The 13,282-nt window shown below is 35.9% G+C and overlaps 3 protein-coding genes across 3 annotated transcripts in view; 2 read left to right on the forward strand and 1 right to left on the reverse strand.

Moving 5' to 3' along the window:
- The window catches only part of LOC124223029 (uncharacterized), a 291,603-nt gene that overhangs the window by 54,706 nt on the left and 223,615 nt on the right, over nt 1-13,282 (reverse strand). The window contains exon 8 of the mRNA XM_046634639.2: nt 4,752-4,818. The gene's annotated coding sequence lies outside the window, so the exon portion shown is untranslated. The remainder of the gene's footprint in view (nt 1-4,751; nt 4,819-13,282) is intronic.
- On the forward strand, nt 5,387-7,778 carry LOC124223030 (omega-conotoxin-like protein 1). The gene is made up of 4 exons (XM_069137763.1): nt 5,387-5,528; nt 6,582-6,651; nt 6,714-6,898; nt 7,528-7,778. The coding sequence occupies exons 3-4, from the start codon at nt 6,749-6,751 to the stop codon at nt 7,666-7,668; spliced, it is 291 nt and encodes a 96-aa protein (XP_068993864.1). The 5' UTR covers nt 5,387-5,528; nt 6,582-6,651; nt 6,714-6,748; the 3' UTR covers nt 7,669-7,778.
- On the forward strand, nt 9,008-11,864 carry LOC124223263 (uncharacterized). The gene is made up of 4 exons (XM_046635066.2): nt 9,008-9,157; nt 10,086-10,238; nt 11,001-11,147; nt 11,540-11,864. Exons 2-4 carry the CDS (start codon nt 10,116-10,118, stop codon nt 11,645-11,647), a joined length of 378 nt encoding a protein of 125 aa, XP_046491022.1. The 5' UTR covers nt 9,008-9,157; nt 10,086-10,115; the 3' UTR covers nt 11,648-11,864.

Here is a 13,282-nt window from a genome sequence, read left to right on the forward strand (position 1 = left end):
AGAAAATGATCGCCGCTGTCTCAATTTTGGCGGCAGCGTTGTTGGTGGAGGGCGGTGGTGGGGGTGTGAAAAGGATCGTTTTGCGATTTTCTTGCTGATCGAAAGACATCAAGGGGTCAGGTTTTAAGGGGTGGTAGAAAATTCACGATTCCCGCTCGTAAAAACCAAAAACAGATTCGCCGCGTCCTGAAACGTCGGTCAAAAGAACGTTGCCGGATGAATCGCGGGATAAAGTGAGAAGGCTAAGGTTGATTCTCTCTTTTTCGGAGTCGGAGATGAATCTCGCGAATTTCTCTGTGTGTGTGTGTGTGTGTGTGTAGAACCACGAGTACATTTCACCGGCTTAAACCGCCTGTCACGGACAAGGTTCTTTCTCCCCTTTTTTCCCCCTCGCGACCCAACAACCCCGTGGTGGAAAAAGACATTTAAGAATTCGCCACTACAAAGGTTATTTCGAGAAATAAAGTGCGGGTTTTAGTGTCGAGGAGAGGGAGGGGGAGGAGGACTTGGGAGGGGATGAGATGAGAGGAGATGAGACGAGACGAGACGACGATGACACCGTTTTCAGAATACACGTGGGGTGGGCCTCGAGGGTTTTTTTTTTTTTTGGGGGGGGTGCGGTAAACTTCTCTTATCGTCACTAGAAAAAGAAATCGCTTGCTCTTTATAACGCCGCGATTCGCGTCGATTTTTGTATCTTGACTATTCGTCTGATCGTTTTATTCGAGTCGTTTCTGCAAACGTTGTAAAAATGTGTGCCGAAAGATGCGGAGAGAATCGTCAAGTTAAAATCTACCGTGTCAATTTTTTGTTTCCCTTTTTTTAATCCGTATTGAAAAAGCCTGAAATTCGATTTTTTCATCAGCTTGCAATGTTCCAATTTTCCGTTATCTCAGAGTAGCATGAAATTTACAACAGATTCTTATGATTTTTTTTTTTTTAACGCGTAAATCCAGGCGGTCTTGATATTCCGAAAGCGTATAATTCCGAATTATTTGGCGGCGAAAGTTGAAGTAAAGAATTGAAACTTTGAAGAAACGACCAAGCTTCGAATGATCGGAAACCCGACGGCTGAAAGTTTGACACTCCGTCAAAATTTGATTTATTTTCACCGAGTTTGACCAGAAAAAAGTTTGAAATTCTCCGCCCTTCTTTTGCGTAATCGTATCCCCAGCCTGAGTCCCTTTTATCCCATTTTCATTTTTATTCCGTTTCTCAACTTCGCCGTGCCATCTTCTTCTCGCGCTTAACGGTCAACGTTTATTATACTTGTAACTGTTCCCTCGCCTACAAAACGACAAAGCTGTCATATGTCTCTCGCGTTATGCGCTCCGCCGGCATTCCCGTGGCTCTAAAAAGTTGGAATTACTATACGAAGTGGTTTCGCCGCATTCTAACCGCGAGATGTTATTATAACAATATACCCTGCATCAACTCAAGAGAAATCAAACTTAGCAAAGCAAACCGCAAAAATCATCGTAATTTTCTTTTCAATTAAAATATTTATAACAAATGGGCGAGAATAATCTAGGTATCATTTTATGTGTCGGTACAAGAAAAAATATAAAAATCTTTTTACTTCAAATTCTATAAAGAAATTGAGAATTTTCATCTGTCTCCCAAAGTTTACTTTGATTCTTCCTAAGCTGAACAGTCAAATGTTTTTTTTTTTTAATATTTACTTTCATCTGGAAATGTAGAAGACTTGAGCTTGAGTTTTGACCAAGGAAAATAAATCCCGCTAAAAGTCTTCTCAACTTTTTTTTTTCTTCCTTCAGTTTCAATTTTTTCGTATAAGGAAATACGCATTCTTATTCTGTCATTTTTTTTCTCATCTTTTTAGATTTTCTCTGCACGATCGTGTGTAATAAGAGAAGTGGAAAAAGAGAGGAAAGTTTTAAGGGAGGTAAGAAAAAAAAAAAAAATAAATGAATAAAAATAAAAAGTAAATAAAAATAAAACTTTTCGCCGAGTTGTATCGTCTGGGAATCGTATAAGGAGGGAACGAAACGAGAAACGAGGATTTCCCAAACCCCGAACACCGTTGCAAGCAATATAATGTTTACCTGCGGCGATAAAATAAGACGCCCGTCAAGAGTTAGTAGTTACATCTGACTGAGTTGGAACAGGGGAATGAGGATGAGGAGAAGGACAATGAAACGAAAGAGCAGCAAAGCAAATAGACAGAGTATCTGACTAGTTCGGTGAGGGAGGGGGGAGGACGTGTGACAATTGTATAACAAATCAACCGGGCGATATTGCTTTTCGCCGTACATATTGCGAGTAAGGACATTCGCCCGGGACTTCCATTTTTCGGGATCTCTTTTGTCGATTTCGAATAAGAAAAAGTAGAGAGAAGAGGTAAAACGAGAGAAAAAATAAAAATAGCGGTGATTTTTTTTTTTCAATCACTTTACAAAACATTTCTGAGAGAAAAATTATCTACGACGGATGAAACAAGTCGGAGAAACGGTGGTTTTTTTTTTTTGCGATACTTTTCATCGTTACGAAAAGTTACGAGTCTGTCGGTACGTCCGACAAACTTTCGCGATGATTTCGAAAACGGTCGAGTGAAAAATCTGTAACTCATAGGACTTTGCAGTCTAATGAAAGAGCTTTGAAAGCAAAATTACGAAACAAAATAATTTCTAAGAAACAAAGGATTTGTAAATTTTTTTTTTTTTTTTTCAAATATAAATATACAAACTCGGTAAAACTTGATCGTTTATTTAGAGAAAGTATATTTTTGTTGGTTATTTTTCATGCCCATCATTTGATTGTAAAATCCTGCAAGTTTAGAATTTTTTTATCCAGCCGTTTTCGACATCTTCCGATTCCAGAGATTCGAGAACGCAACGATTCGTTGAAGTTTGAAGAAAAGTGATTTCAGAAACCGAAAGCAATACGAAAATTCATCAAAAAAGGAAAACGAAAATTAATTGAAATTGTAATAATTCGTGAAAGATGAAGAAAAATTGAAGCCGATGTGGACCGTTGTTTTTTTTTTTTTTTACGAAGTTACATGGGAGTAAATTTACACACGTTATACAAGATGCTGTTGTATTTTCATCTCAAGTTTGTTTTTCGTCTGACTCGAGCGGCTGCGTAGTACCAGCATTACATACGTGCATGTATATATACATATATGCATGTATATAAAGAGTACAACGTTTGATAAATAAAAACAAATTCAAAGATAAGCTTTAATTACGCGTGTATAATATTGTAGACTTCATAATTGCCGCACTTTATCGTATATTGTAAATGTATGTATTCGTGTAGATAAAATATGCATAGTATGCCTGTGTATTGCAACGGATGGGTGAAATAAGTTAATAAGGCGTGATGTATGAGCGTAGAAAGATGAGAGAAAAAAAAAAAAAATTTACGCAAGCACACCGAGACGAATTACGATTTAAAAACAGATGTCATTGAGAGCAAGAAAAAACTGATACATTATATAAAACACAAGACTTACGATTGTTCGGTAACGGATATATTTTTAAAGAAGAATTTTAATGCGGAAAAAAATTATTCCTTCGTTGATGTGTTTAGCACGAAAACAATAAGATTCTAAAATCAATAGTGAAGGTGAATAAATAAGAATGGATGGAACAAATAAAATACGTTAACTGTGAGATTAAAATAACAAGAAATCGAATCATCGCCTTGTCGCAATTCTTTTATAACTCATTTTACCCACAAGTCTACTCTGTAAACTGTTAATGTAGGTATACAACAATAAAATCAATCGGAATACAAAGAGATTGGATTGAGAAGGGGGGAAAATATCCTGAGAATTTCCGTGTCACTGGTTTTTAATTCGAACAATGAATAATTCTCACGTATTGTATGTATATTAGTACATAACGCAACAAGTGCAGCGTTTACACCTTGGGGAATTTTACACGCGAGGTTCTCGATGTTATACGCAATTTTTAATTGATAACGTTACGCGTTGCGTTGATTACATCGTTGCTTTTATATCATCAATTTTTTCAAACGATTTTTTTTTTTTTTTAATTTCTTCATCTATGACACATGCATAAAGTATTTTTCTACAGTAACTTGGACAATGAGAGGAAAAAAAAATGCAATTTTCGAAGTTCAGACGCAAACAAAAACTTTGCGTTGCATTGTTTCTCACAAGACATTAAATAATCGGATATATGTACGATAAATAAAATATTCAAATGTACTGAAAATTTTTATTTCATATACGTATAAAGTCGAAATGGTGGAGAGCAATAAATATGTGATATGTAATCCGTGTACGTCGGGTAAATAAATGTTACAGCTCCTGGAACTCCCGGGTCAAATGTTAAAATAAAAATCGACTAACCGCGGTTCGCAGTCAGTTGATATGGTAAATAATACAACATGTTTCGTGACCATTGGCAATCAAACCAATATATCTGAAGACGTTCTAAGAAATTTCCTGTTGCGTCGATGTGTGTATTTTCAAAAAATTTTCAATCCGACTCGAAGGATGATAGAAATGATATTGTTATATAGTTTGTTGTTCGTGGAGCAGCAGATAAGATACCGAAAGTTTTGACAAAATATTATCCAACTCTGGAACTCCGGTATTATACGAAATCAGTATTACAAAGATATTTGAAACGAAAAATAGACGAACGAAGAAATCGCATCTAATTAAGAAGATCAACGTCGGACATCTTCGAAATTTTTAATCAAGTGTTCCGATTAAATACACGACATGTAAGTCAGGTAAAAATTAAACAACTTACAATTCCTCGTCTCCTCGAAGCAAGATCACGTCACACAATACGACTGAAATATCACCAAGTTACCAGCCTGAAAAATAAAATAAATAAAAAACAAGTTAGCTTGATACAAATATGCAGAAAGATTTTCATTTCTCATATTACAAGTAATTAAGCAAATCTCTGAAACTAGGTAAGTATGTAAAAAAAAAAAACATCCCGAATTAATTCTCTCGACGAGCAAGGCTTGAGCTTAAAAATGAAAACAATTGTGAAAAATCTAGAGAAGAAATTGCGGACATTTGTTTCGTGCGACAATTTCTTGGATCTGTGGTTCTGTAATGATTTATATTGCACGCTTGGATTAAATTCCTTGTAATCATCGGAACGGGTGGAAAAATTTGCGAAACTTGTCGATAACATTGAACAAGAATAATTGTGTTTAATGACAGTTGAACATCAAAGGCATGGAAGAGAAAAAAGAATTTGTGGAAAAAAGAAAAAATTACGACAGTCTTTTTCCTAGAATCTTGCCGTTTCTGGAAAGACGTTGAAATTTTTCTCTAATAGTGGTTCTAATCGCCTCGCAATCGCTTTGACCCGTGTTCTCCGTCTCCGTTTGTGTCACATGTACGCAGAGACACACGATTATGGAAACTATCGCCGTTACGATGGGGGAACCAAACTGACGATGAGACTATAAGTAGGTCAAGATCCGTGTCGAGGAGTCAGTACGACTTCATTAGCGACCAGAAGAAGTTCGCCCGAGGTATAAACGGATAAGAATTTATCGTTGAAACCGTGAGTAACTTTCGCTGTCGATTTATATTCTCGGAATTCGACAGAGGTAAAAGGGGGAAGGTGAAATCTGTTCAAAATTTATGGTGAAGAATTTTTTCAAAGAATCATCGAACCATACGATGATAATTGTTCAATGCGATGACGTAAGCGTCGTTTATCTAGTTTTTTTTTTTTTTTTCAACGTTAAAATTCTGAAAAGATCCAAATTCGTTCGGACAATTTACGATGTTAAAAAATTCTTGTGCCAATTTGTACATATAACCGGTGCGATTAGTTTTTTATTAACCTTGCACCGATTCACGTTCAGATGTGAATAAAGAATTGACGTGAAAAATTTTGGAAAATAGAGATTGTGCAAAAATCCGACATCAGTTTTGTTTCTCTACGTTACGCAATGGTAAATAAATTACGCGCAGCGTTGTGTAAATTCCAAGAAATCAGAGGCTAAGAGAGGTCAAGTTATACTTGGTCTGTTTTCAATTTTTATTATCTCTATAACGTGGGCAGAATTAAGCAGATAAATTTACGAGTAAATAATAATTCACTGAATAGCGAAGGCTGGGTGCGAGTCATTATTTTAAATTTTATTTTATTTTTTTATTCACGATTAATTCTCGCCTTGTGTGTTATACACTCAGTTACCTATTCTTTCATTCCCATTCGCCACGTATATATAACACAATGGGACTGGGAAAAACCTTGGAAGCGCGGACATGTTTCGATTCACAAGTGATTCACACACTATACAGTCATTAACTTGGAATTAGTTTCACGTCACTTCTCTCTCACTCTCGCTGTCAATGTTTTAAAAGGAATATAGCAGATATGACATCATTCCTATATCTTATACGTTCGTTATAAATTTCCGCGTTTATAAGGCATAAAACCTGTGCAGAGTCTTGCACAGATTTGCTGTTTTTTTTTTTTTTTTTTTAATTAAGTTCATTTCTCTCCAATTATGATGTAGAAAAATTGAAGTAATCGAGGAATTTTGAACGGTAGAAGAAAAAAGGGAGCGCAGAAAAAAAAAATTGCCATTGGTTGAATTTCCAGATTTGATGTGAATTGAGATATTTTATGCACGAATCAACGAGAGCTTTGGTGAAAAAGTGAAATCGTGAACGTAAGAATAACGTTGTTTTTTTCTTCTCTTGCAGTTATAAAGCGACCGTTTTCACGTTACAGAAAGAAGAAAACAAAAAAAAAGGCAAATATCAACCATGTCGAAGCTTCTGTTTTTCGTATGCATCGTTATGCTGGTCGGAACCGTAATCTCGGCGACCACGAGTTACGGAAATACGAGGTACTCAAGCTCCATGACCGTACCTAGATCCACGCAAGGAACAGCATGCGGCCGTCACGGCGACTCTGTGAGTTGATAACAACAACGTAAATTATAAGAACAACGACACGAATACGACAAGCGATTTGTTAAAAATATAAAATATAGCTGTTACGAATGGAGAAACCAAGAAACTAGAATTATAACAACAACAATAATAACGACAAAATATCTTATTCGTTTCACATATGAGGAATTCCATGCGAGCCGAACCGCAATTTTTGATTTTGTTCAAAAATTTTTCTCCAATTGTCCCAACTCTGAAAAAGTAGCCTGAAGTTTTTTACATTTTTTTTTTATTCAACTTTGTTATCTACTTTTGTCTCTCTCTCTTTCTCTCTTTCTGTATCAATTGTGTCTTTATTTTTAAGTCGAATCAATGAAACGTAAGCATCGCATATTTAACTATTCGTTTTTGTTAATTGTTAAGGGAGGGGAAAAAAAAGATAGGCGAAACAAATGAAAAAACATAGGTACTCAATTCTTTGTCTGTACAATCTTTGTGTATAACTGGTTTCCGGGTCTTTTTTTGTTTTTTTTTTTCTACATTTCTTCACTGTTGCGAATATCTTTTGATTTTTCCGATCACGTTTCGGACAACGTACAAGCAAGGATAAAAACCGATCTGTATCGTAATTGAAAAAAATCAAATTTCAGTGCGTCGGCAGAAACGCCAAGCAGTGCTGCAGCGGTACAAGTTGCCATCCATACGCGGGGAGATGCCAAGCAAGAATAACCGAAGCAGATCTGGCCGAAGCCAGATTCAAGATACTTGGAACCAGAGAGAAGGCCCAATAACCTGACACGAATAATTGTTTGAAAAATGTACTTCCGTAAATTTCAGTAATGTAACGTAATAAACACAAAACGATGAAAATTAAGCATAAATATAATGCATACGTATTGTACGTGGACTTGTTTAATTTACACCCTTTATGTATAAATTTGCATACGTATAACACGTGTAACCGGCGATGCTTTGGAGGATGGACCGGTTTTGTTTCAACTCAAATATTCTTTATTCGAAAATGTGCAATTTTCTCGGGAAGTTTTTTTTTTCTTTCTATACAGTGTATAGTTTGTGAGTTGCAACAAAAAATGAAATTCCGCGAGACACGGGGAGGTGGATTCAAAAGGATTGTTATTGGAATCGCTATGCACGCGTTAGTAATTCTATTCTCCGTGTCTCAACCTCCTCGTCTCCTGCGGAATTTGTTTTTTCGCTACATCTCACGAACTATTCGCTTTATAAAAAAAATTTCCCGACAAAGTTGTGCATTAAATTTTCGAATAACGAATTTTTGAGTTGAAACAAAAATGTATGATTCAATTTAAAAAAAAAAAAAAAAAACAGGTCCGTACTTCACAGCATCTCCAGTTACGATGCTGGATTGCTGGAAATAAAATTCTTAACGCGTCCCTTTCGAATCATACAACTATTGAGGGACGCATTTTCCAATTGAACCGTTGGATCGGCTGAAAACGTAACGCGTATTTCAAATTGGGACACCCTATGTATAGTGAAGAATGAAAATGCATGGATCGAAGATGAGAAACCAAAACAATATAGAAATTGAATCGCAAAAAAACCCCGAGTTTTGCTTTCTCCGGAGAAATTCTTCCGAGAAGAATTCGAAAAATATTCCTGATAAGAATGTCCTACGTTTTATTTTATTTTTATCTTAATTTTCCCCCGAGTCGATAACGCGGCAATAAGTGAAATTCGTTGCTCAAAAAAAGGTGGAAAATAATAAATGAATGGAGATGAAAAACAAAACAGAATAAATGAAATTATTAAAAACGTGATTATGTTCGTGATTAAGAGAAGACAAATTATAACGATAAACATTGTTTCGAATTTATTAAACGACCGACACTAGAAATCATCTGTACAAGAATAGGCGATTGTCATGATTTTCAACAGAAATTTTATCCAATTAAACCAGTTAGAGAAAATTATATCATAGAAGATTATTACTTGAAATTAGTTACTATCAGAGCGATGTCTGCCGCCGTTTGAGTTTGTTGCATTCGTGCAGATACAATTTACGGTTACGATTCTTAATTTCCACTTTGTTATGCGGCTTGTGTACGCGTTAGGCACGTCAGAATCAACACTTGTTCACTCCGTCCACACGATGAACCGACAGGTCGCCTTTGTGTTGGAGAAACCCGAGAGGCTATAAGTAGGCTAAGACCGGCGGTCGAGAAGTCAGTGCGACTTAATTTGTAACGAGAAGAACATCGGGAGGTGAAAAAATAAGGAGAATAGCTCAGCGCAGAAACTGTGAGTAATAATAATTTTAGATTTTTATTATCCTGAAAGGAATCGAGTGAAATGCGTGCAAAGAAAAGGCTGAAAAAAAAGGGAATCAAAAATGTATTGCTTACCAAGAAATTTCGATTTTTACAAGTGAAACATTTACACGTCTGTGTCAAAAATTACAGATAGAAGAATGTTTAAAATAAAAATTTTCAAACTCTACGCAACGTCGTTGAAATGCGGGGACGTAAGATCCTGGAAAAGATCGAGGAATTGTTTCGTTTTCAACATTCATTCGATTGGATTATTTTTGTGAGCGAAAAAAAAAAAATTCCACCAACTACGATCTGTTATCCTCAATTTTCTTTCTCGTCTCGGATCTTGGTTTATTAACAATCTGCACGGCAACGTTAAGTATAATGACCGTTGATATCGCAAGAGCAAAATACGAGTAATTTTTTATTCCTTTCTACCGTCGTTAAGCATATTTTTTCATTCTTTCGTTGTGCCTCAAGCTTTACTCAACAGCTGGAATTTCCGTGGCAAGAGTGAAAAAACCTTGAACAACGGCACGTTTCGATTCGAGCGACTCTCTCGTTGATTCACTCGCAATTAGCTTCGCTTTAACTTTCTTTCTTTCTCTCACCGTTTCTCTTCCTATCTTCCAAGTGGAATAACACCGACTGTAAGATTCTCGTATCTCACACTTCGTGAAACTTCGGAACGAACAAGTAAGCAGCATTGGTTGTAAAAAAAAAAAAAAAAAAAAAAAAGAATGCAATCACAATAACCACGAAGAGTGTTCGTTTAATTGGATTGATAAAATTATACAATCAACGGATTCTCTGAGAATCCGTAATATCAATACTTGAGAGAATCGTGCGAAATGAAGTGCATTTTTTTTTTTTTTTTCACCTCACTTCTTCATTACACCCGATCGTTTTTGTTGCAGATAAGAAAGAGAAGCGCGTAGTAACCAAGAATGTCGAAGCTGCTTTTCTACGTCTGCGTCGTCGGTCTGCTCGTCGGAACCGTTATATCGGCGTCGACTGGCGAAAGACCGACAAGCGTTGCTGGGCCAACATGCAAGAGTCACGGCGACCCGGTCGGTTCATGATAATAATTATATTAATAATAATAATAATTACAGCAACAATGATACGAGGGTGAATAACGAACGGCGCGATAACAACGAAGATAACCTGCACAATCGTTTCGTATCGAAAGTCAGAAAAGCAATAAAATTAGGAAAAAAAAAAAATGTTCAATCAAAAAGCAAGTTAAAATGACAAGCCTTTTGCATGCCGCTATTGATATATCATGTTATTTAATACCAATGATTGCTTTTGCTGTATTTATTTTTTGCTTTTGCATTATTAGTTCGTTTCTACTGCAGTCGTTAATTGGGATCAGTTTTTTTTTTTTCTTTTCAATTAAGTTGTATGATTTTCTTGAAATTATCATCGATTTCTCTCGTGTTTCTTTTTTTTTTATTTTTTAACAACGTATCGTCTCGTAAAACGATCGGTTGAAAACTTTCCATCTCGATCGAGTACTGATTCAAGTATCTTGTAAATTATTATTTCTTTCTCTTTCTCGAATTTCTTCGATTTTCTCCACATCTTGATCAAATCTTCGGCATACGGTCGTGTAATTGTATAATGCAATTTGTTTTCTCTGTTTCGTGCAAGCTGTAACAATACATTTCATTTCCAGAAATAAGCGACATTTCTATTCGATCAATTTTTTCCGCTCTCCATAATTTATTGTAAGAATAATTTAGCTAGCTCTGCCTTTTAGCTGAGGGTGAATAAAAATAATCAGATTTTGAAGTGAGAAAATAAATTATTATTTGGCTGAGATTCAGTGCCTTGTGGTGGAAGAATGCTGTCCGAATTTATGGTGCATGACTTACGCTGGAAAATGCGTGAGCAAACAGAGCCCAGGTTGGAGGGAAGCAAATTCGACAACACCAACATCAACGATGGAAAACGAGGGTCCGAAAATGGACTCATAAGCTTCGATTTGGAAGCTTTTATTCATAGAAAATAAGAAAGAAAAAGAGAAAAAAATTACAAAAAATATAAAGCAACCGAAGGAGAGAACCGCTTGCGGCATCATTTCATATAGGTATAACAAATTCATGCATTGAATTTTTTCTTTTTCTTTTTTTTTGGCAATTTAATTCACATATACTAAAACATCACATCATTAGGAAAAAAAAAAAAAAAAAGAATTAACAAACGAATGACAATGAGTGGGATGAATATGAAAACGGATCATTGTAACGATGGTGTTAAGTTGTTGTCGCTTTTTTGCCACTGCTTCAAATTCAATAAACCAATAAACGAAAATCTGTTCATTTGTAAATCGTTGTAATATGATGAAAAATATATCTGATTTCAGTGCAACACGCAGAGCGAGTGCTGCGCAAATACAAGGTGTAACAAGTACGCGCACAGGTGTCAAGTGATCATAACCGAAGCAGATCTGACAAAGAAGAAACAAAATTAATCGTTCAACGTTGTACGTGAATAATAACGACTTTCATGATTCGTTATGCGTGCTTGTACAATCATTCTTCACAAGTGCACGAACGTTGATACAATGCGACGGGAAAGAATTATGCATTCGAATAAACATGTGTAGCATGTATATTATTACCTACTTTTATGCTTTGTACTAACTTTATTGTATCATGCGTCTAACGAATAAAATTTATGATAAATAATGGGTCAAGTCTAATCACGGAAACGAATCGATGACATACGTTCCGCGGAATTAAAGAGAAGAATCGAAACGGAGAATTAGGAAAAATGTCGACTTGTACTTTGCGAATGCGAATTGTGAAATGCGTTTTATTAGCTCTGTGAACACAGGCGTTCGTTCAAAATTTATAGACACGTCAATTTTAATGTTAGGAATGTGTGTTACGTATCTTGTGTGTGTGTGTGAAAAACCCGTTCTTTCGATTGCCGTTGTCAGTTAAGGAGAAGAAGAAAAAAATTTTTAAACCCACAGGACGAAAATCACAAATTTTCAATTAAATTGTCTTGTCAAAGCAAATGCGGCGCCAACTTTTTTTCTGGGTAGACTTTTCGATTAGGTATTTGAAATTCGAGTTTTGAAATCGTAGAAATCCACGTAGACAGATTAATGGAAATACATTTTCTGACACGATATATTCGTGCTGGATGATATTCTAATTTAGAGATGAGGAAAATTTCTGATTCCGTTATTATGTTTGAAATGATAAATGATTATAATTTGTATCGCGACTAACGAACCATCTTTGTGCCAATATAATAGACGATTTTCTAATATATTTCCTGTTGCGATAATGTGTTTGTTTTTAAATTTTTTCTCGTGTCGGGATACGATCAGAATAATGGTCCATTACCTCATATTTCCGCCTCTCCTCGATGAAAGATGACGTAACACAAGCACGGCGGAAAGGTCACCAAAACACGATCCTGAAAGATAAAATAATGGGACGTCTTAGCTTGATACGAATTCACAAAGGTGTTGATTTTTTATTTTACAAAGATTCGTGTAAATCTTTGAAACGCTTGTAAGGAAAAACAATGAATAAAAAGAAGTGAGAATTAATTAATGCAAATAAAGTTTATCACTGTTATACGTACGGAGAAAATCTCGATTGGGTTTATAAAGAATCGATATCGTCGAAAGAAGCGAAAGGTAATTCCTTCGTAAAAATCCCATTTGTATTTCGTTAATAATTAACGGTGGGGGCATGACGATTGAATTTAAAAAAAAAAAAACAAGAAAAACAAAGAAAAAAAGAAAGTAAGCTTCGCATCGCGTACAACAATTGTATAATTACTGTTGTAAATTGTTCAACGATCGCGTCTTCTTCTCGAGGGTTGACGGGGGTCGGCGTCGCGTTGCTTGGGGGGGTTCTTTGCGTGTTCCGGAAGTGAGGTGTTAGCGCAGGAAACAGGTACGGAAGTGCGTGTGGAAGTTAGGAGGAACGGGTTCAAACCTCCGACTGCAGGACGGCACACGTGACTTACCGTGTATAATAACCAAATTATTAACGCGTTAACTGGGTTAAGAAACTCGCAAAGCTGTGAGAAAAAAGTAAAACAAAAAGGGAGAAACAAAAAGTACGAAAAAAAAAAGCTGGCG

This window comes from Neodiprion pinetum, chromosome 7 (assembly GCF_021155775.2).
Source record: "Neodiprion pinetum isolate iyNeoPine1 chromosome 7, iyNeoPine1.2, whole genome shotgun sequence".
Classification (NCBI taxonomy): domain Eukaryota; kingdom Metazoa; phylum Arthropoda; class Insecta; order Hymenoptera; family Diprionidae; genus Neodiprion; species Neodiprion pinetum.

Coding starts and splice junctions, on each gene's coding strand:
- LOC124223030 (XM_069137763.1), top strand. CDS start 6,749: ATGTCGAAGCTTCTGTTTTTCGTATGCATCGTTATGCTGGTCGGAACC. Junction 6,899..7,527: donor GCGGCCGTCACGGCGACTCT/GTGAGTTGATAA, acceptor ATCAAATTTCAG/TGCGTCGGCAGAAACGCCAA.
- LOC124223263 (XM_046635066.2), top strand. CDS start 10,116: ATGTCGAAGCTGCTTTTCTACGTCTGCGTCGTCGGTCTGCTCGTCGGA. Junction 10,239..11,000: donor GCAAGAGTCACGGCGACCCG/GTCGGTTCATGA, acceptor GCTGAGATTCAG/TGCCTTGTGGTGGAAGAATG. Junction 11,148..11,539: donor AGGGTCCGAAAATGGACTCA/TAAGCTTCGATT, acceptor ATCTGATTTCAG/TGCAACACGCAGAGCGAGTG.